A 24,368-nucleotide genomic window follows, 5' to 3' on the forward strand; every position below is an offset into this window, starting at 1 on the left:
ATTATTGTAATATTTATACTATATTGTAAACGGTATCTATTTTTGTGAATGGAAATTTTCCTTAAAAAGCTATGAATGACTATTTCAAGCATCTGAATATTAAATCAAAATGAACAAGTGGCAAAAAAAAGCAAAATATTTTTTAAACTGCTGATTAATAAGATTTTAAAAAAAAAAAATTTAACTTTTCTGATTATTAAGATTAAAAAAAAAATATTTTTTAAACTTATCTGATAAATAAGATTAAAAAAAATATATTTTTTAAACTTATCTGATTAATGAGATTAAAAAAAAGATATTTTTTAAACTTATCTGATTAATAAGATTAAAAAAAAAAAAAACTTTAAATAACTGATTTTCCTAAAGATGTTTTTGGCAATAATAATAAGTAAATATTTTTAATTTGCAAAATTTTTCCATATTAAAATTAAAACTTTTAAATAATGGATAATAAATTAAAAAAAAAGAATAAAAAGTATTTATCTTAAGGTAGCACAAAGAAATTTGTGCTACCTTAGCAAAACTCTAGGTAAAAAATTTTGGAAAAGTTGATTAAAAAATCTGCCATCTAGATATTCTCATGCAATCAAGCACTTTAAGACAAATAGAATCCCTTTCTTCGATTAAGTTGTCTAACAGAATCTAACAGAAATGTCTTAATAAAATTTGAAAGAAAATTTAATACCATCCTGGTTTTAGTCGTTGAGAAGAGCGTTCTTTCATTAAATTTGCTCAAATATTACAACAATAAATAATGAAACCAAATGAACTTAGTCTTCAAAGTCATGTAATTTGAACTCAATTGTTTTCTGTCATTCTCCCTAAGCAAACCCAACTCCACGCGCACAAGAGATACGACTAAAAATATTTAATTATTTCTTATTTTCCACGTTAAAATATCAGGAAGAAATATATATGTGTAAACTGATAAAACCACAGAAAAGTGTCACGCCCCATGAAATCTGAAATATATATATAAACAGATAAAACTCATAGAAAAGGTCACGCCCCATGATATCTGACGACAGTTATTTTTCTCTCAGTCTATATCAAGTTGGATTTTTAAAGAAGTAAAATTTTATAGAGATTTTATAAATAATTATCTTATTTCAATTTACCTTAAAAAACAATTTGTTCAAAAATGTCTCTAAAAAATTTCTTTTTCAAAATACTTGTTTGAAAATATTAGTTTTTAAATTTTAAAAAATTGATTTTTATTTAAAAAATAATAATAATTTATTTAAACTTTCTATAAAACTTTGCTTCTTTCAAGACGCAACTTGATATACTTAAAGGGAAAAATTTTTTTGGAAATGTACGGCACCCACCATTCATTGAGTGACTTGGGGCGTGACATTTTTTAAAAGTTGACACTTGCAACCAGCATTTTCTTGATTCACAAAAAATCCACAAAAATAATCTTTTAAAAATAGTCATGTCCCTAATGCGCACGCGCAAATTTAAAATCCTTTTATATTCCAAGATTTTCATTAAAGATTTCATCAAGGTTTAGATTAAAATTATTCACTGATTCTTTCTTGTTTTTTTTTTTAATATCCTAATACTTTTAGCACTGACAACTTTGTTAGGTAGTGAATTTCATGGGTAAGTAACGCGGTTGTTAAAGAAGTTGAAGCCAACGAGACAGTTGTTGATAATTTCACGATAAAATTGCTACTTTTTCTGAGTAGTATTTGGTTGTTGAAGCAGAAGAGAGAGAACCATAGCGTCTTATTTTTTAGGCAAATAAGCCACCTTGCCTTTACCAGAACTCGATCAATTATCTAGTATTTGAGTTTTTGCATCGGGTGTAAAGTGGACGGAATGCATACTTTAAACCCAATAAGAAAAAAAATTTCAATTTGATGCGTTGATGAATCTTATTGAATTGAGGCTTTTGGTTTACGGCTAGGATAAGTGTTGATGTTGATTAAATAAGTATTTGGTTAAGTAAGTTGATTTATTTTTTTTATTTTTTTATTTTATAGCTGATAATTAAAGGTTAAAAAAATAAGTTGATAATTTAAATAGGATTTTGAAAATTTTATATATACTTTTTAGATATTGGTAGTGCGTTTGCCTCAAAAGCACAAGTTCGGTGGTTCAAAACCATCATTGGGCAAGTTATGCGAGATAGGTTAGGAATAAAGTGCTCTGTGGGAAGACCGTAATGACTTCTTGGGGCACCTAAAAAAGATGTAAAAATATTTTAATTTTTGTTTTATATTGTTATTTTTGCGGTTGCCAAGTTAGAAGAAAAAACAAGCTAATATTTTGTTTACAACGGAGTGTCCCTTGGGAATTGATGTATTTTAAGGTATAGAATAGGACGAATTTGCTGGAAATTAAAGAAATTTAAACGGTATCTTCAACAATAAAAAACAAAACAATAGAATTGTTTTTAAACGAAAGAAAATACCAATAAACTAAGAAGCCAATACTATTACGCCAAAATCGTAATTAAATAAAAACTAATTTACGTTCTTTTATCCAATTATTTTATAAAAACATTTATGTTTTTTGAGTAAAACTTCCTATCTTCGGAATACGCAGATCGGAAATCTGATATTGCAAATGCGGAAATATGATATTGGAACTTTTGTTTAACTAATATTAAATTACAAAACATTTTAGGTGTTTTTGAAAAATGGGTCTAGAGCTACTAAAAAAGTAGCAAAAGAAGCGAAATAGACAGGCTTTAGAGGGTATAGGATTAGCAACCATGACACAGACCAAAGAAAATGCTTCTTTTAAGAACAATCAATTAAGCCCTCCAGTAAGTTAACTATTTTTTGTACCATTTTTTTCTTCTTGACCTCTAGTATTATAATCTTTGTTCTTATTAATACCTTTTTTTTTTTAATAATCCTTCTTATAATGACCAGGACTCCCAGTCAGTCTATGAGTTTTAATCAAAGTTAGAAGAAGGAACTTTATCCAGCAGGGTAGAATTTGATACTCTAATTAATGATTATACAGTAAATAATGCTGACCCTTTATGGGTAAGCATTAACTATTACCTGACTTTGTAATAATTAATGCTGAACCCTCTTTTCGGCCATTTGTTTTGAGTAAAAAAGATCAAGATGTAATCATTTTAAAGGGAGCCCTTCACATTCTTTAAAGCGAGATTATTTCCATGATTCTTAAAAATAGAATCATGGGAATAATCTCGTTGGTTCACATTTAAAGGAAAGAAAATATTTCCTTTAAATGTGTTTTATTAATCTTGATAAGGTTGGTTCTCGTTGGTTCACAAAGGAAAGAGAATATTTCCTTTAAATGTGTTTTATTAATCTTGATAATCTTGATATTAATCTTGATAAACCTGATAAGGAAAAAGTAAAAAGTGATTTTTTGGCTTGTGGCTCGATCACAAAGGCTGTCTACTGTTTCTCTTGCTCTATCTTGGGCACAAAAGCAATATTCGCATGGTACCCCCAATACATCACAGACTGAGCAGACAACTTTTGCTATTCATTTTTTCTTCTATGAAAGAGAAACTAATTGCTGGAAAATCAAAGAACGATTCTGTATGTTTGTGAAGCTTTTGAGAAGAAGAAAGGAGTCAATATAGCTAAGCCTATCATTGGTGTGATTGCAAGGCTCGGTTTGGATATTCAAAATACGATAATGGATCCAATATGCCAGGTGTTTACGAGTGAGTTCAAACTTTAAGGTAAAAATTATTCGGAAACTCTGTACGTTCCCTGTATCGCTCACAATTTGAATTTGGCTGGTGTGCACACAGTTAAATCAGCCATTGAGATCAAAGTATTCTTTGGAAATGCCAAATCTTTGTACGTATTTTTTAGTTCAAGTTCTGCCCGATGGAAAATCTTCACTAAAGCAACAGGAATTTCTCTGCAAAGACTTTTTGTGACAAGATGGAGCTCTTATGCATACGCGATCCAACGAATTGTCAAGAGGCCGAGAGAAATGTTAGCAGCTCTTAAACATGCCATGGAAAATCTGGATCTTATCAGTGAGCAGCTCAGCCAAACAAGAGCTTTAAAAAAATTTGAATTTATCTTGGTAATTACGATTTGATACAATACCCTTACTGCTGTTAACAACGTAACTCGTCTTCTGCAAACTGAAACCATTACCATGATTGGACAGCTGCTAGAAGACCTCAAACGGATTAGGGGGCTCTTGGTTGCAAAATTTTCCATTTTTTCCTGAAAAGCTCAAAAAATTCATTTCTAAGCGCCTTATTTACCTTTCTCAAAGATTTTATTGATTGACTTTTCATTCATTAGTTTTAAAACTAATATTTTGATTCATATATCAGTTTTGATTAATGAACTGTTTTTCAATCCAGATAATTATCAGAAATAGATAGCTGCTGCGTTCACAAGACTTTAAAATATAAAATTTTTTGGTTTGAAAAAGGGAAGCCGGGCGCCATAAGCGCTCTCGAAGGCCCTGCTAATAAATACTAGTCTTTGTTTACAAAGTATTTATATAGGTTAAATAAGAGTAAATTGGAAATAGCTAGTTTTATTATTATGAAAATAATAGAAAAAAATTATACGAGTTCCGTGCGTGATTTTTTAGAAATGATATATATGCATGTTATATACTTCCATCTTTTAAAATTTTCAAATTTTTTAGATTTCAGAATGTTAGCTTCTTTATTTTCTATATTGTTCATTGCTAAATTATAAAAAACAAACTTTTTGGATTTTTTGAGTGTCTCTAGATGATTCACGCTTAGTGTCTAAGTGTCATTGAAATTCCTCATTATTTAACTAAAAATACGAATTACAATTGAATCAGTGTTTTTTAAAAGGGCAGATTTGCTCAAGAAGTTTTGAGCTAAGCCGCCCTTTTAAAAAACACTGATTCAATTACAATAACGATTGTTTTTTTTTGTTTTTTTAATACTTAAGTTAATTTTTAAATTTAAATGTCCATTTACGCCCGGCGGATTTAAATGTTTATTCAGTGCGCTGGTTAAACTTTATTTGCTGTGATTTGGGTGGATATTTTGTTGATAAGTTGCACAAGGAAATTTATTATGTAGAGGTACATTATATATTACATGTAAATAATACATGAAAATATACATTCAAATATCATTATTTTTTTAGAAACAGTGTGATGCGCATCTAAGCTATTTCTAAATGAGTATTATAATGCTAAAGAAACGCGCGAGAGAACTTTTTAGTTATTTTAAATGAAAAAACTCAGTTAATTTTGAAGTGATTGTTCAATCTTAGGTTGGAAATTCTAAATTCAATCTAGAATTTCGGCAGTTTGTTTTTAGAGTAAACAAATTTTTTCTTAGTTATACGATAATAAAAAGAAATTATTTTGAAAGTAAAATTTCAATAAATAATTGTTTTTTAATCTCGTACTTGTTATAAGATTTGAAAGAAAGATTTTCATTGTAAGAGTTTGGTACTTGTTATTTGTTTTGAGGTTTTAACTTAGTACTGTTTTGTTTAACTTGCTTGTGTGTGTGTTTTTTTTACCTGTTTCTTGTATGTTTTGTTTATGTACTATTTCAGCTTGTTACTGTTTAAAGAGATGTGTTATGATGTTTTCAGTAAATCAGATCAATAGTTTTTTTTCAAAATTTTATTTTAGATTTTTCAAAAAAAAGTTTTAATTTTAAATTCAACTTTTTTAAAATTATCTTTAGTTTGTATTTAATTAATTACTTGTCTTCGTTTTCTTTTATTATAATTTCAATATTCAACCTGAACTTATTTTATGTAGACATATACATCCAAGTTTTAATCTAGCCTATTTCAAAATGCTTTTGAGTTATAAATTTTAAAACTTTAAAACGAAATCATTAAAACTCCATTAATTTATTTATTGTTTACCTCAAATGTGATTTTTTTTATAATAATAATTATAACATGTGTGTTAACATTTGCAATTTTACAAATGTATTTATAGTTACAGTAATTCATCTATAATTAATCTTGAAAATTTAAGATATAAAAAAAGTTTTCATCTTCCTAAATATAACATAAAAGAAAGATATTAATAGCCTAAAGTTTAATTTTAAATGATAACTCCACCTTGCTCAGAAAATATTTTATATCTTAAAAATTATATATTTTAAAATATATATTTATCATTTATTATGTCTACATACATGGTCTTACACTAGCAATCAGCTAACAGCATATATTAATATTTCCAATATAAAAAATGTTTAGAAGAAGCGCTGACTTTCTCACTGTAGATATAGTATATGTAAAATTATATATACAGTATATACAGTACAATCTCTTTAATTCGAACATTATCGGAAAAAATAAAAGTTCGAATTAGAGAGATTTTCAAATTATAGAAAGTTGACTTTTTACGGTGACATTTCACAGTAACTTAATGCTTAATCGAATTATGGAGGTTTTTGAATTAAGGAGATTCGAATTAGAAAGGTTGTACTGTATATAATTATAAGACATAATAGTATGATTTATGCTAGTATTACCTGGAACAAAAATTTTATTGTTCTATGTTCTTATTATTCTATAAATGAAAATGAAAACAACCTATTTTTTTCTTCCTTGATCACTGAAAATAAGTATATTTGTTTCAACATTCATTGCCTTTATTTTTGATAGTTGAAAAAAATAAATCATTAAATGATGTATCACTAAATGGTGTGAATAGGAACAGAATCCAGAAAAGTTTTTTAGATTTAGTTGAACCCATGCAACTACAAACATGTATCTTTAGCATCTGTAGTTTGTAAAGTCATGGAAAAGATAATTAGAGATAAAATGATGAAATTTTTAGTAGAAGATAAATTAATCAATAAAAACCAACATGGGTTTGTTAATAATAAAAGTTCTGTGATGAACTTATTGGAACCTCTAAATTTTATGACAACTTCAATTGACAAAGGTTAGGATGTAATAGTCTTGTTTCTAGATATTGCCAAAACGTTTGATTTGGTTGATCATGAACGATTATTGTTAAAATGGAATGCTCTTGGTTTTAAATCAAAATTATTAGACTGGTGTCAGGGATTTTTAAAGAACAGACTTCAATGAGTGGTAGTAGGAAATAATAAATCAGAATGGAAAGAGCTTGTGAATAGAGTACCACAAGGATTAGTGCTTGGACTACTATTATTTTTAGCTGAAATCAAGCTGTAAACTTTTTACTGACAACACAAGAATCTTTAGAGCAATAAAAAACGATAATGATATTATTGAACTTCAACAAGATATAGACTTATTAATGGAATGGTTGAATGAGTCATCTGGAATCCTTATTGGCAGTATGATAAAGATAAGCTAGAGAGTGTCCAACAAAGAGCTTTTAGAATTAAAGTTTGAAAGGATACAGTTATGAAGAGAGATTAAAAAAAGTTGGATTTACTATCATTGGAGAACAGAAGAAGGGGTGATATAATACAAATGTTCAAATATTTGATATGGTATGGTATAAATTTTTACACAAAACCTGAAATGCTAGATAACAGCTATAAAACTAAAGGTCACAGTAGTAAACTGAGAAGGTAATATACAGGAAATATAAAACAACATAATTTTTTCACCAAGAAACAATAGATGCAGCAGTATCGACCAGTTCAAAAACAAATTGGATGAACATTTATTTATTTAAAAACAAATTGGATGAAATACAAACTTTTATTGTGTTTATGTGTTAAGCTGTTACAGTTACAAACTCTACGTAATTTGGACTCATCACTCTTGAAGTGATGTTCAGCCAAGAAAGATTGTCATAGGCAAAGATTATAAATATAAACAAAATTAGAATACTAGCAATAGTGAGACAAAAGAGATGGCAATCAATGACGATAGTACTACTAATGGTAGTAGTAATAGTAATAATAGTGAAATGGGGAGAGCTTTAAAATAGTTCAGATAAGGAAGAAGGGTATGTAAAAGTGGACAGAATAATAAAAACTCCATTGATGCTGATAAAAATGAAATTTAATCTGAAGAGCATGATGCACATGGTGAATAACCCGATAAAGACAAAAAGGAGTACATAAGTGTGAAATGTGTGCCTTTCATTAATAAAAAAGTGAACATGTAAGTTGTTGGCAATTATGTCCACAACTAAGAAAAGAACCAAAAGTTATATCTTGGCTAAATCGATTAAGCTTTTCAAAATACGATGGTGTATGTATACTTTTTTTCTCTGCAAGTTGAGGACAAATTCCTCTTAAGCTATTCTCATTTATGTTTTACTTAATCATACTTTATTTAAAATTTATAATATTAATGCTCAAATCTTTTAATTACTGTTTTTATTAAAGCTTTAATATTAATTTGTTGCTTTATAGTCAAATAAAAGTCTTGTCCAATTGTGTGCCTATTGTGTATTATGGTTTGTGTTACCAGTGCACTTTAGATAAACATACACATTTTTTAAAAAATTGAAAAGTATCCTTATTATTCCCAATCAGTAATGAAATAAAGACAAAGAGAAATAGTATTTTTACCTTCAGATGTTTAAAGCCAACTTAACCTGATGGCATTAATTATCATTAAATCTGGTGGTAATTTGATGGTGTAGTCCCCTGGTTGGGCTTATCACATTAGAGAAGTTCTTTTGTCTTGTGAACAAATGATTTTAAAATAAAAGTAATGAATGTAGATGTATGTAACATTGCTTACAAGGTTAAGAATTAACAGTTTTTTTTAATCACTTCATTCATCAAGATAAATTGTATAATACGCAAGTTAATTTACAAATTAACTTGCGTATTATACAATTACAAATTAATACAAAACATGTGATCAGCATGTGACTACAAATCAACTATCTGGTGAGTGAACAGTTTACCCAGTGGGAATCTCTAAACCAACTTATTTATATTGCTTTACCACAACACCACTACTGCATTATAGTATATATATATATATATATATATATATATATATATATATATATATATATATATATATATATATATATATATATTTATATTTTGCCGTGAACGCAATATGGCTGCTGGCCATGCTTTAAATAATAACAATAATGGCAACCAAATTTTAACTCTTTTATTGTTTACTCTGATTATTTCGCTCTATATTTTTTAGTTAAAATGGTAAAGAAGCTTGCTGGAATTGATAGACGAAAAAATAATTTACATTTGAAAGCTTGTAATAGTCTTACTAATACCACTCTATGCAAGGACTTTATGATTGTTAATGAGCTCTTATGCTATATCTTCAACAAAGTTGATACTCTGCCCTTTGAAGTTTTGGTTAAGATCGTTTCTCGCTTCTTTACTGACAAAGAAATTGAAATAGCACTTTCAACCCTTTTGTCGATAGATCCTGTTAAAAAGATAACTGAATCCAAGTGTTTGTCAAAACATAAAGGTCCCGATAAAAAAATAAAAGATGTCCAAGATATCTGTAGACTGATGCTTGACATAACTTCTCCTAACGATGCTACCGATATAAAATGTCTTGAATTCCATGCAAAAGATTTGTCACGTCTTCCCTTTGTGGATACTGATTACATTGATGTCACTACTATATCGCAGCAGATACACCGCATGCAGGCTGACGTTCTTAATCTTTGTGCCACAGGTAATCCAATAAATGTAAATAGCAACTTAAATTCCACAAGTTCTCACTCTGTTGAATGTGCTGCCCTTGCTTCGTATCTTCGTAAATTCCACAAGTTCTCACTCTGTTGAATGTGCTACCCCCCCTTGCTTCGTATCTGACTGAGCTAGTTAATAATATGACTATAATATGACTTTATAATATGACTATCGAGCTAAAATCTTTTTCGAATCAATTCATGGAGTTGATCAGTAAAAGGTTACATAATTTATTCACTGATCTTGAGAAACCTGTTAAATCCATTAAAAAAAAACACAAACAGACCCAACTTCCTATTTATGACAAGCAGACCCAACTTCCTGTCAATGACTGGCCATTCCTTCCAACTGCTAATGTAAAATCAACCATCCTTGATCCCTACCCTCAAAGTCAAGTTAATTTTTCATCTAATTCAACTAACAAAATTGAGCTAAATTCGATATCAAAGGACTCAATTACTGATGCGTACATATTTGTTGATCATGCTAATAACTGTGGTAACGATTTTCATTTATCTGGTCATCCTTTATCTTATGAGACCTCTCAACCAGTATTGGACCCTGTTGATTTCCAAACTATTTCTCATCTAAAGAAAAAGCAAAAGCAAAAAGTGCTTATTGGTTCTGGAAAAATTTTAAACAATTTATGTATGCTAAAACCACTCTCTTCGTATGATTGCTCTAAAACTACTTCTATATTTGTCTCTCGTTTATCGCCAACTGCCTCTGCTGAAGAATTAGCTGAATTTATCAACATAACATTCAAAACTAAAGCCACTTGTTAAAAATGGTCACAAGTAAATATCACTCTTCCTTTAAAGTATCTGTCTCTGCTAGAGATGCTGTCAGACTCTACGACTGTAGCAAATGACTAAAAAATGCGCTTGTGCGTCGTTTCTTTGAAAATGGCAGTAAGAATTTGTAGTTTTAATTGTCTTGGTGTCCAAAGTTCCTCACACAAATTAGTACTCTTGTCTGCAACATATGATATCATCTATCTCCAAGAGATTTAGTTACTCAATACTGAACTTAGTTTCTTGAACAACATTGTACCTGGTTTTTTTTGGCTCTGGAGTGTCTCCAACTGATTCTTCAGCAGGTTTTATTCGTGGCAGACCATTTGGTGGTGTTGCTATCCTGTGTCGTGATTCTTGTCTCCCAAAGTTCTCTATGCAATGTTAATAACTTTGAAATAATTCAGTCAACTAGTTCATCTGATCATTTACCTTTAGCGTTTGATATCTCGTTTAAAATTAAAATATACTCTTCCTTTACTGCTCACCCTACTTTGACAAGATCTCCTAAAATAAATTTTAATGCTTTGTTGACCATTATGATAAAGGAGTATACTTCCACTGTGTCTAACTTAGTTTCTTCAATTAACAGGGGTCAGTTTGAAGTAATTAACTGTAATAATGTACATTGTAACTCACATGAGCATGTTAAGCAGATTAACCACCTGTACAATATCCTGAATAAATGTCTTACTCAATCTTTATCTCAGTGTCTTAATTATTCTAAATCAAGTTTAAATAGAAAACAACCTATGACAGGTTAGACAGATTATGTTAAAGATGCTCATAAGGCTGCTAAAGATGCGTTCTGCTTATGGCGTAGCTATAATAAACCAAAATTTGTCCCAATCTTCAATCTTTTTAAAAATTCAAGAGCCTTATATAAATATGCCATTCGTTTCTGAAAAAAAAAAGAAGATACTATAAAAGTCGAAAAGCTAGTGAACAGTTTAGCAAATAAGAACTATACCAGTTTCTGGTCTATCGTGACTTCTATTCGCAGCGATAAATGTAGTCTTCCACCTTCTGTTGTCTCTGCCTCAGGTCCTGATATTGTATGCCACATGTGGTATAATAACTATTCCACCCTGTTCAACTCAGTCAAGCCAACATGTAATATAAATGACAACTTTATAGTTAAACACTGTAACCTTCTTAAAGATGATGCCTATCTTGTCACTCCTGATGAAGTCCAATCTATCATAAATCGTATGTCCTGTGGAAAAGTAGCTAACCATTTTGGACTTCAGTTGGAGCATTTTCTCTATGCTAGCCCAAATTACTTTAATATTTTTTCTTTGTGTTTTTCCTCCATGCTTTGCCATGGATACATGTCTATTGGTGCTTCACACTCTGTTATTTCTCCTGTGGTTAACGATAAGAATAGCGACATCTCCGATTCTGCTAATTATCGTTCAATTGCTTTGGTGACAATTTTCTCCAAGATTTTGGAACATATTTTTGTCTCACGCATTAATGAAAGTTTCACTGGGACTCCCAACCAATTTGGATTTAAGAAAAACCATAGCATTTTTGTGCCAGTTCTTATTTTAAAAGACATTTTAAATTTTTACCTATCACATGGCTCAAATATGCACGTGGAATTTATTGACATTAGCTTTGATACACTATTTACTATTTTGATGTATGTACTGAAGCCCCCGGCAGCAGGCTATTTCACTATTATGTCACGCTGCTCACCTAAATCAGCAGTATAAGATTTTAATAAATTTGATAAAAAAAAGTCATTAAAAAAGACTCAAGACATTTTTTTTTCAATTTAAATTAGTTTTGTACACTAAACTGTTTCCATGACAGCAGTGTGATTTCATTGTACTAATGTATTAACCATGTTCAAATTTCAACATCTGCTGTTTTAATAAGATTTAACAAAGCCTAAACATGGGTAAAATGGTTCTTACATGATACTCAATAAAGTTTGTTTTTAGAATTAAAAGTATATTTAAATTTATGTTATTATAGTTCATTTAAATGAAATAAAAAGTTATACCAAAATCTCTTGGTAAAATAAGAAATAGAGACAAAGAAATATTCTTAGTTAAAAAAAACTAGGAAGACACTATCATCTATTCAGTTTTTAACTGTTGAAGAAATAATCTAGTATTATCTTTATCAACAAGAGTCCAAACCATCCGTTTCTCTTAAAAACTTAGTTTGTTGTTCAGACAAAGGTTTTACATTTACACCAAATTGTCCAGAAGCGGAAGAGAACTGCTGCATTATATCTGAGCTAAAGGCTCCCTGGGAACTTGGAGGACACAGAACTGGTAGTATACAATGCGTTTTACGGTCTAACTAATTTTAATTTTAGGAAAGAAGTTGAAACTCTAATAATAAAATATAAAAAGCTGCAATCCCTTAAAAACAGATTGACACCATGAGCAATAAAGGATAAAAAGATCTTTTTAATAGAATTTAAAAAGGTATTTTGGTTGGGACATGACATAAAAATCATGATCGAAATAACAATGGATAGAAAAAGAATAAAAGAAACTAAATGTATAGACATTATGTTTTTGAAAATGCATAAGGAAAAAAGACATCGTTGTCTAGGCTGTTCTAATATTAGCTTTAGAAAGAGTGCTGAGAGGTCTGCAAAAAAAAAAAGGGAATCCTCGGAAAATAAAGACTTACATATATCTTATAGCTCAGAAAGTGATTTCACTGATTATTTAATCTCAGAATGCAATGAATTTTGTTAAAGTGAGCTAAATGATAACACCCACAAAGAAGAACAAAGTATAATACTGCCTAAAGATATTCTAAAGCATACAGTGATAATTGCTCTAGTAGAAGGACTTTCTGTCAACCAGCGTACTACTATCATAAGCAGTGTTATAGCTATCTTAGGAGGAGAAATATATGATTTTTTAAAATCTGAATCATCATTATGTTTCAGCCACAAGAGATAGATTAACTGTACTAGTGTAAGTGATTGGGAAAAGCTACTAGGCATTCTTTATATTGAATCAGGTGCCGTAGAAATGCTCTTCAAAGCAGTTTACAATCTAATAGAATTTTATGATTTTGTTTTTCTCACTTGACCTCCTGCAACTTGAAAGAAAAGTATATTAATAGGGGAGAGCTGATCTACCTTACATTAGATACTTCACTAAGTTCGATATCCAAAATAATATAGCATGTTTTAATAACTTATTTATAATTTGACTAATTAAAGTGGATTTTGTAATAAAAAAGACCGTAGAAATAGGGAAATATTTTTTTTTTGTCTATGTTATTACTTTTTCGATAACTTTTTCAGTTTTGAAAAAAAAGGTATACAGAAAGAATGCCAAATTTTTTTTTTCAATATTAGTCATTGTGAGAATATATATAGAAAAAAAAATTAAATTAAATAATGTTGAAAGGTGGGTCAAAAATATCAAAAAAGGGTAGAAAAAAAGAAGTACTTTTGTGCCATGTACCACTCTTAAACTTTTTTGAAACTAAAAAAAAAAAAATCTTACATATAAAACAAAGGTCTGCGCACCTAATAAGCTTCCACTCTAGTTTGAAAAAATTTTTTTACCTAATCTGAACCACCCTAATATATATATACTTATATGTAAATATAAACCGTATATACCGTATATATATATATATAAACTACCATATATATATATATATATATATATATATATATATATATATATATATATATATATATATATATATATATATATATATATATAGTATATAATAAGTATTATTGAATAAGAACCTTTTAATGACATTAGTTAAGAGTTTTAATAATAGTGGTATACAATTTTAGAAAAATCATGTCAGTGAACTTAACAAAAAACAAAACTGCTCTTGTGAAAGCATGGGAAGATTTGTGTAACCCAAGTAGTAAAAAAAATTGGTTTGTATTTTATTTTCCTAATTTGCTTATGACATGTTTAAATATATTATAATCACATACTTATGGTATAGATTGATAGTTTTTATAAAAATTGTTGTCTTCTTTTCTTAATTTCTGTTGACTTCTTTTCTTAAGTCCCAAGAAAGTTGTGTTCATATTCAAAAAAATTTTTTTTAAATGTTTGGGCTAAATTTTTTTAAAACTAAAGAAGAAACATGTACCAAGAAAACAAACTTTGTGTAGATAAAGTTTGCGTTCTCCATTTTAGTCCGAGTTTGAAGTCTTTAAAATATACATGTTTTTTTTTTGAACAAAATTAACGGACTTATTAATTTTCACTAAATTTTCAATAAATCTCAAAATATATTTATGAAATTTAAAAATAAATTAACACCTTTGCTTTTTAGATTTTATTAGTGAAACAATTGAAATGATATAACAATCGCCAGGATAATTTTATCTTTGATATGATTTAATATTAATTTTATATAACATTATGTATACATAAATATATTTTAAATAGGCGTTTCTTATCAATTGATGGCTTTTCTATAAGTTTTAAAGAAAACCAAATATAAGAATGTTTTTTTATAGAGTGCAAGAGCCAAATAAAATCTTTATTGTACTCTCCTAAGCGCAAGAGCCAAATAAAGGTTTTTATTGTATTGTCATAAAAAAATAAACATAAAAAGGACTTTGATCGCCTTTTTTTATGTTCTGAATCTTTTTTATTTTTATGTAAACAATGTAAACTTTTTTTCTAGTTTTATCTAGGCCATTTATCACTATAATATTTTTATTCTCCTATTGAAATAACGTTTTACAAATTCCTTAATTTTTGAATAATAATTTTGGTAAATGACAGCATTTATTTGAGATATTTGACAAGTTTTTTAATTTTTATTTAGAAAATAAAAATTAAAAAACTAGTCAAATAGTTTGCATATTAAAATATTGCGTAGAAGTGTTTAAAATTTTTTTGTTTTAAGAATAATTAACAAAAGAGCTTGCACAATGAAGACTTTTATATTTAATTAAAATTTTAATTTAATAAAACTCAAAAAAAAGAAAGTAAAATTAAAAAAAAATTTAATCGTTAAAAACGATTCTTCTCTATAGCTCTGTGTTTGTTTGTGATTTGTCTAAATGTAAAACATTTTTATGATAATGTAAAACATTTATGCATTAAATTCCTGGCGAATGCGTTCTAACTATGTATAAAAAATATGCTCAAAACAGACATTAAACTTTTTTATGATTTTATATAATGCAAGTGAAAAAGCAACATGAATTTAAAAAATTCTTGAAAACCTAAATTATTCTTTACTAGTCAAACAAAATCGTTGTTTAAATAATTAACAAGGGTTTTTGTTTACTCCCAAAATTTAAAAAGATAAAAAATAGTTTATTTTTTTTATTCAATAACAGTTCAATAACAGTAATTATTCAAAAACAAATTTCAGAAATAATGAAAAATATATATATATATATTTTACTAAATATTGAACTAAAATTAATATTAGAATAACAATTGAAAGCATAACAAACTTTTCATAATATATTTACAACGTTTATGCATTCTTTTAGTTATTTGAGTTAATTGTTAAATTGAACTAGTTTGCGGTTACTTATTTATTGCGGTAGTTAAAACACTTAACATCTATAAAAAAATAAAGATAGTTATGTGACGTCAAATATCGCGTTAAGCTAATGCATTAGACATTTTTTATATAAAATAAGGCCTGTATATATATACATACATACAGGGGCAGGGCTTGAAATAACAAACTTTTTTGTTCTGGACAATTAGTCCGATAAATACTAAAATTTGACGGGGATGTCTGATAAAAATTAAAGAGTGTGATCGAACGCCAGTTCTGATTACGCATAAAATATTTTATTTAGAAAAAATCTAAGCTCAAAAAACTAAAATTTGAAAAGGAAAATATATTTGTTATGTTTTTTCAAAAATTAATATACTATGTAAAATGCTTTGTAAATTATTATAAATATATTAAATACATAAATTATTAAGTTTATTTATTACTTTATTAAATAAAGTAAGAAATTAATTATAATGATTGTTTACAATAAACCCATTTTATTTAAATTATCAAAAAATAGTATACATAATTACATTTACAGGCTTGGACAGGAAGGCGTGCGATTTGGAGTGCAAATATGACCACGCAAATATTTGTTGTTTTTAAATCATTTTGAAAAACTGACCGCGTCTGTTAAGACTTTGTTTACATTTACATTTGTTTTTTTCATTTTAAAAATGCGCCAAAAAACTTTTATCTTAACTTAAGAAACTTTTATCTTAAATAAATAAACTTAAACAAAATTTATTTTGAAAAAAGAAAAGAAATCTTCGTAAAAGAAAATAATGAAAAATAAAAAAAACTTAACTGAAACTAAAATAAAAAAAACCGAAAAAATACTTGGCTAAAATAAATAATAAACTATAACGCTAAATTAAGTTTATAATTACGTTTGGAACTTTTAAACTTTTATCGTTGCTAATGTTTTTATAATATTATACGAAACTCTTTTAAAAAAAGTAACAACTTACTTCTAACGATTGTTTAATAAATACGCGCATTTAACAAAAAAAGATTCTTAACAATTCTTCGTAGTAAAAACAAAAGAAAAAATAACTAAATTGTTTCTTTTGTGAGAAATATGTCAACGAAAAACGTTTACATTTTCTATGAATGACGTTTATAGAATAAATAATAGAATTAGTTTATAAGCGTTTATAATCATAAAATATGCATAACTTTATAAATTAAAAAAATAAATATATTATATAGGTATATTAATATATATGTATATATATTAAATATAAAATAATAAGTTAAATATAAAATAATCATGTAAGTTTTTTTTTAAGTTTCCTCATAGCTTAGATACTTTTTTTTTTTGGCAATTTTTAAAATGTAAACAAAGCATTTTAACAGCCGCGGTCAAGCTTTCAAAATGATTTAAAAATAAAAACTGTTTGTGTGGTCATACTATCGCGTGAAATCGCACGCCTTCCTGTCCAAGCCTGCATTTATATAAATATGTATTTTTTTTATCAAACTTTTCAAACTTTTTTTTGATTAATTTTATGAACACTTTTTGTTTTGTATAAATGTCCGATGTCCGGCACCTATTTCGAGCTATGTAAGAATGTACACTCAGACTTTTGGTCGGTCACCAGTAGGTGACTGAAAGTAAGCAGTTCGTTTATTGGTCGCCCACTGACTTTTTGAGTTGAATAGAAGTAATAAAAAGTAATATTGTAAACTATTAATAACATTTACTTTTTTACTTTTAAATAAATTCCAATATATACGCCATTAGGTTTTTCAATTCGAATCAATTAAATTGAGCACCATTTTATCAAAAAAATATGCTCTCTTATTTACAACAACAAAGAATAACGAATATAAAAAAATAGTTTACTAGTACTTTAAAACCTTTTGGTTTTAATGTGTTTAATCTGTAATTATTAATATCTATTTTGTTGCTGGAGCTTAAAAACTATTGATATTTTTAAAGTATTTTAAATGGTAAATTTCTTCTTGGCCCACTAATTCACTGGATCCAAACCCGAATAAAAATGTGTGGAGGTTAATAAAAAAAGAAGTAGAAAAGAAAAAATTAAAAAATTTAGATGATTTAGAAGCTGCAATTCAAGAAGTTTGGAATGGATTTTCCTTGGATTATTTGAAGTCATTAATTGACAGTATGAACTGTGGTGTTCAAAAATGTATAGAAGTCCTAAGACACATGACCGGATATTGATCAATATATTACTTTAAAAATTAAGCTTTACTCTTTATTTTCTATTGAACTATTTTTTTATTCATTTATTATTTTGAAAATAAAACTTAAAAAACTTGGTCTCATTATATATATATATATATATATATATATATATATATATATATATATATATATATATATATATATATATATATATATATATATATATATATATATATATATATATATTTGTATATATTACATATATTTTTTACTTACAAACCTTCCTGGGAAGCGTGTGCAGTTGCACGCCTTGTTCATCCATACTTAAAGTATTTTTTTTAGACAAATTGACCACGTTTTTATATAGTAAGCGTTTTAAAAATTTGGGGCAAAATAAAGCTATAAGAAAATACAGAGAAAAATTTTGACATCAAACTTGATGGCATGATGAATGCAAAACAAGAGGATTTTGAAAGAGCTTTGGAGCTATAAAAAGATTGCATAAACGTATCGATACTTTTAATTAATAGTCAATTCGCAACATATAAAGTTAATTCTGTGTTCACATCTATGACATGGCTAGATCCTAAATATTGGACATATGATCAGGATAATGGCTTGAAAAATATAAATATATCATATGGAACATTTTCGCGAACTGCTTGAAAATGTAAACTTTCAAGAAGCAATGGTTTTCGAGGAATGAAAGTTTTTACAATTAATGGTAAGATAATTTTATAAAAACTCACCTTGCTTAGAAATTTGGGAAAAACTATTTACATTTATAAAAAAAAAAGATTTCCCAAATATTCTTTTATTATTGGAGTTGCTTATCTTTGTCTAATAGGGCAGTTGAAGGATGATTCAGAGCGCTTACTACAATCCTAACAGATCAGCAACTTAGTATGAAACGTACATTAGAACAATCCATGTTGATTGCTGGAAATAGCCATGTATGGACGGATGACCAATTTAATGAAATATTTGAAGAAAAAAAACAGTATATGAATATATAAAAAAATGTCAAATTCTTAAATTTTCTATTCAACGAAAAATATTGAACCAAGACATTAAATCTATACCAGTTAAAAGTGGAATAAGTTTTTCTGAAAATGAATTATCTGGTATAGATAAACAATTTCAAGAATCTGAGGACAGTGACCAACAGTTCCAACGACAATAGTATATCGGGGTCAGATTAACAAGAAAGTGAAAATGTAGGCAATGGTGAATTTACCAATGATGATAGTGATTATAATTAAATAATTTAGATTTATTAGTTTTATTCATTGCTAGTTTAAATGAGTTTTTATTAATTTTTTCATTATAATCTTATTACATTTAAAAAATCAAATAATATATTTTACAAATAAATATCAATTTATTTTCTCATTTTCCTACTATATTATTATTATTTTTTTAATGTCAATTTCCCAAGGCCAAAAAAGCCACTACAGACAAAGAGGCTACTTATTTGTGGTTATAACCCTCTCTCGACTCTATAATTCTGAAACACAAACCTTGATGAACAAGACTGCTGCGTGGAGAAACAAGCTGAGTGTGGTACTACCAGGGACCTGGTGGGGATCAAACTCGAAACCTCTCCCTTATAAAGCGAGCGCTCTACCACTACACCACTACCACATTTTAGTACTTACATAAGTAGCAGTACTTATATAAGTATTATATAAGTACTACTATACTATACTCAGGCCTTGTTAAGAAGCGCTACGCAGCTCCCATTTAGCTTGCGAAAAGGCGATTTGCCTACGCGTTCAGCAGTTTTGCGCTACGCAAAAACTTATATCTTTTAGAATATTTAAATTATCTTTTGATTACTGTTAACGTGACGTTTATTCAGAAGAAATAAAGTCGTAAGTAAATTTAACCGCAATTGTAAAATAATAGATTTTTTTGTTAAAGAAACAGTTTGTTTCATAATTTTTTTTTTGTTATTAAAAATTAGTTAAAAAAAAAAGTGTTTTAAGTTTTATCTTAAGGAATTAAATATATAAATTCCTTTTAAATATAAAAATTATTTTTAGTCATAATAAGTTTAAAAAATGCACGATTTATTTTGATGTAAATATTTTATTAATAAGATATTTTGTTTATTGTTAATTCAATAACGTAAAGTTTTAATGACGTTCATTTAATTTATGAAAATAAATTATGATCACGAATATGTTATCGGTAACTGATAAATAACAAAAAAAAACTTTATTGTTTAAAAACATTATTAAAAAGAGTTCACAAATTAAATAAGAAAAAATGTATTAACAGTTAATAAAATAACCAAAAACCAAATATAAAATCATAAGAAAATAAACAAATATTTTACGTTTCATGAAAAAAATATTTTTTTCAAAATAAAATTTAGTTCATATTTAAAAAAAATAATAAAAATGATTTTTTTAATAAGAACTTAGATTTTATTTGTAACTTTTGTTATAGTGAGAAAAAAACAAACTGTTTGTATGATTTTTAACGCGTTAATAAAATAACTTTAATTACAATGCGGTACTTGAAAAGACGCTAGTGACGCAATATAACTTCTAACGATGCAAAATATATTTGCTGAGTTGAGTTACTTAGAAATGCGCTATGCGTTTTCGCTACGCAGCGAAATCTCGTAACAAGGCCTGTATACTAATAAGTACTACTATACAATTATTGAGAAAAAATGTCAAATATAGTCAAAAAAATTTTAGAAGAGAAAAGATGTGAAACAAATAAATGTAAGAAAAAAAACTTAACAAAATCTCTCATAGTTCTAGCGCATACAGAAAATTAGCTTCTTAGTTACACGGGCTGATAAACATCGTGAATAAATTGCATATCAAAACATTCACTTTTTGTAAAGTTGTTATAAAGTATATGTTTTTTTCCTTAGCTTGTATCAAATTTGATAGCTAAAAATAACAACCACCCTAAAAAAAAAGAATACAAAAATTGTATAAACATTTTATAAAAAAAAAGTTTTCAACTTTTTTTTTAATTATCAAATTTTTCTAGTTTGTCTAATTAAAATTTGTTTAGTTACATTTTTGCTTCCTTTTTTTAGTTTTTTAGTTTTTTTTCTTAGTAGATAGGTTTAGCTTTTTTGTTGCGAATTATTAAAACACTTAAAAAGTTAAAAGATGTGAACTGCCATGGTCAATGTGTCTAAAAAAAATAACTTTAAACATGGACAAGCAAGGCGTGCAATTGCACAGGCTTTCCAGGAAGGCTTGATTTACATTTTATATTATATATATACATATATATATATATATATAAATATATATATATATATATATATATATATATAAATATATATATATATATAAATATATATATATACATATACATATACATATACATATACATATACATATACATATACATATACATATATATATATATATATATATATATATATATATATATATATATATATATATATATATATATATATATATATATATATATGTATATGTATATGTATATATATATATATATATATATATATATATATATATATATATATGTATATGTATATGTATATGTATATATATATATATATATATATATATATATATATATATATATATATGTAGAGGGCTTGTGATGAAGAAAATTGTCAAGCGTGTTATATCGCACTTGTATAATTAGAATATGTCTTTATCGAGCGTGATTATGTGCGCTCGAGATAACGTCGGCGAGCGCGATCATGAAAATTGCTGAAGGCGATGCTCATAAAAAGCTTTTTTATATCTTTTTATATCTTTTTTTTATTTGTTACATAATTCTTTCGTCCAAAAATGTTTGAATTAGTATTTTCACACTCATGAAACTACTTCAACAAAGCAGATTTTTATACTTCCAAACTTCTTGTATATTGTCAGATCGCGATTTTGTTTTTAACTATTTATGTTTTAAAAAAATAATATCAAACAAAAATGCAACTTCTTATTGATTTAGTATTGAAGTATAATTTAGTGACTTAGTTTTGCTTCGTTGTTTTGATATATGTATTTTAAAATGTTACGCTGTTAACTTAATTAATGGTTAATGGTTTTTATATTTCTTGATATTTTTTCAAATTAATTATTTAATTTTTTTAGATAGCTATGTATCTAAATTATAGCTATATTCTATCAGCTTTTTATTTAATAAATGTTGACATCATTACTTTTTTTTCTTTTCGAGTGTCCTTAATTGCGAACATTCTAAACAACAGAATCGTTTTAAATTTGAGTTAAAATAAATAATAGTTAATAAAAAACCTATACTATGAACAAGAACTAATTTTAAAAATTACTCTATTATTAATATTTATTTTTATTATAAACGATGTGTGGAATATTACAAACAATAAATCAGATAAATCTTACTTGATATTTCCACAAGATTAAAAATACTCTGCAGTTTCTATTTTCTTATAATGGTTTTCTAATTTTCTATTTTTATTTTATTTGCGCACTTTTGTATTCACATTGTGTTTCCACGAGCACATTATTCCATTATTGAAATTAGTGACTATTAACGACTTCAGACTGCTCATTCATTACGTTAGTGCAAAAGAGAACGACGTAGTGCTTTTTATATTTTATATCAGTGCTTTGATAATAGAATAATTTAATAAAAATCTTTTCTAAATATTTTATGAAAATAAAAAAATAATCCTGAACTATTGGACGAGCGTTATTTTATACGCTCGTTATAAGCTGAACAAGCGTTGTTTATCGCGCCTAGAACGTTTGAAAATACGGTTTACGAGCGCGTTTTACGAGCGGACCGCGATTGCGCTCGCTTCATCACAAGCCCTGTATGTATGTATATATATATATATATATATATATATATATATATATATATATATATATATATATATATATATATATATATATATATATATATATATATACAGGGTGTATACTTAATTTCTGACCCCCCACATGTTACAAACACAAGATTTTGGGTTGCTCTCTTAAATGCTACTTTAGCCCGAAAAATACTATAGTATGTATTTTGGTGTAACTATACTTTCTGCACGTAAAACGCTCACTTCAGATAGGATATGACCTCAGAAAATGTTTATGGGAGCCATTTTGTCAACATACATAAAAATGATATTTTCATTCTCCTTATCTTCCACGGCCTTTGGCATTATGACTATAGTTTTAGCACGATTTTTAAGTAAATTGTCCTTATTACTCCTTAATATGTGATCTTAGTTTGCCAATTAATAACACATTTTTTCTTCACTGTTTATGATGTATTGCTACTCTTCGAAACCGGGGTCAGAAATTAAGTTAACACTTTTTTAATGTTTAGCATTTTGGCTACAAGAAATAATCAGCATTATTTTTATTTGCCTTATTTATATCAGTGATACTTGGTGTCTGTTTATGATTTACATTAATTACTCTGTGTGTATTTATATGTATTATATGTATATGTTACTAACATGTATTATATAACATGTGTTTTTTAGCAATTTACTCTGAAAATGAGTTCTGATAAACAGTTACTTCGTCACCGAATTCAAGTTTTATGTAGTCAAGGATTAAGCATTAAAGAAATCACTAGACAGTGTAAAGTTTCTCGAAATACTGTAAGGAAGTGGGCAAGAAAACAAGAGGGTGACGTCACAGATGCTCAGCGACCTGGAAAGCCAACAAAGTTTTCACCAAGAACCAAGGACAAGGTCAGAAAGTGGGTCAAACACAAAGTCGGAGTTGGAACGAGAACTGTAGCTAAGAAACTGAATTTTTCAGACAGTTACAAAGAAAGAGGAAAAACAATTTCACACAGTGCTATCAGTAAATACTTGCGCAAGACCACATGGGGAAAGCATGCCTATACACAGAAAGTGAAACCCATGTTGTCGCAGAAAAACATCACTGATCGCGTAAATTTTTGTACTCGTTTGCAAGAAGAGGGATTTGCAGATGACTCACCGGATGGTAAAGTGAAACGAGCTCACGTATTGTGGACTGATGAGAGTCCAATTGAATTATATCTGGCTCCAAACCGTCAAAATCAAAGAGTACGTACAGCAACACCAGAGTCAATACCTTATGTTCGACGTCCGAAATTCGGTCTCAAGATTATGATAGCCGGCGGCATTTCTCGATATGGCAAAACTGATCTGGTTGTTGTTGAGCAAAATAAAACTGTTGATGGAAAATATTACCGTGATATTATTCTACCTGTGTACAAACGTGCAGCTGATGATAAGACCATCTTTCCTGTGAGAAATAAAGTTATTCTGATGCAAGATGGAGCAACTTGCCACACAGCAAGAGCAACAATGAATGTGATCAACAGAGACTTTCCAGCAGTGTGGACCGACTGGCCTGGCAACTCGCCCGACTTAAATGTC

General features: G+C 27.6%; 1 protein-coding gene across 3 annotated transcripts in view; it reads left to right on the forward strand.

Moving 5' to 3' along the window:
* Window positions 1-4,835: 4,835 nt before the first annotated feature.
* Window positions 4,836-24,368, forward strand: part of LOC100203856 (drebrin-like protein B) — a 66,112-nt gene continuing 46,579 nt past the window's right edge. The window contains exons 1-2 of one of the 3 annotated variants that reach the window (XM_065793907.1): window positions 4,836-5,031; window positions 14,150-14,239. In XM_065793907.1, coding sequence (XP_065649979.1) covers window positions 14,157-14,239 — 83 coding nt within the window. In that variant the 5' untranslated portion in view covers window positions 4,836-5,031; window positions 14,150-14,156. Of the gene's footprint in view, window positions 5,032-5,237; window positions 5,428-14,149; window positions 14,240-24,368 lie in introns of those variants that run through there. The other 2 variants (XM_065793908.1, XM_065793909.1) reach the window with 2 other exon arrangements.

This window comes from Hydra vulgaris, chromosome 03 (assembly GCF_038396675.1).
Source record: "Hydra vulgaris chromosome 03, alternate assembly HydraT2T_AEP".
NCBI lineage: Eukaryota > Metazoa > Cnidaria > Hydrozoa > Anthoathecata > Hydridae > Hydra > Hydra vulgaris.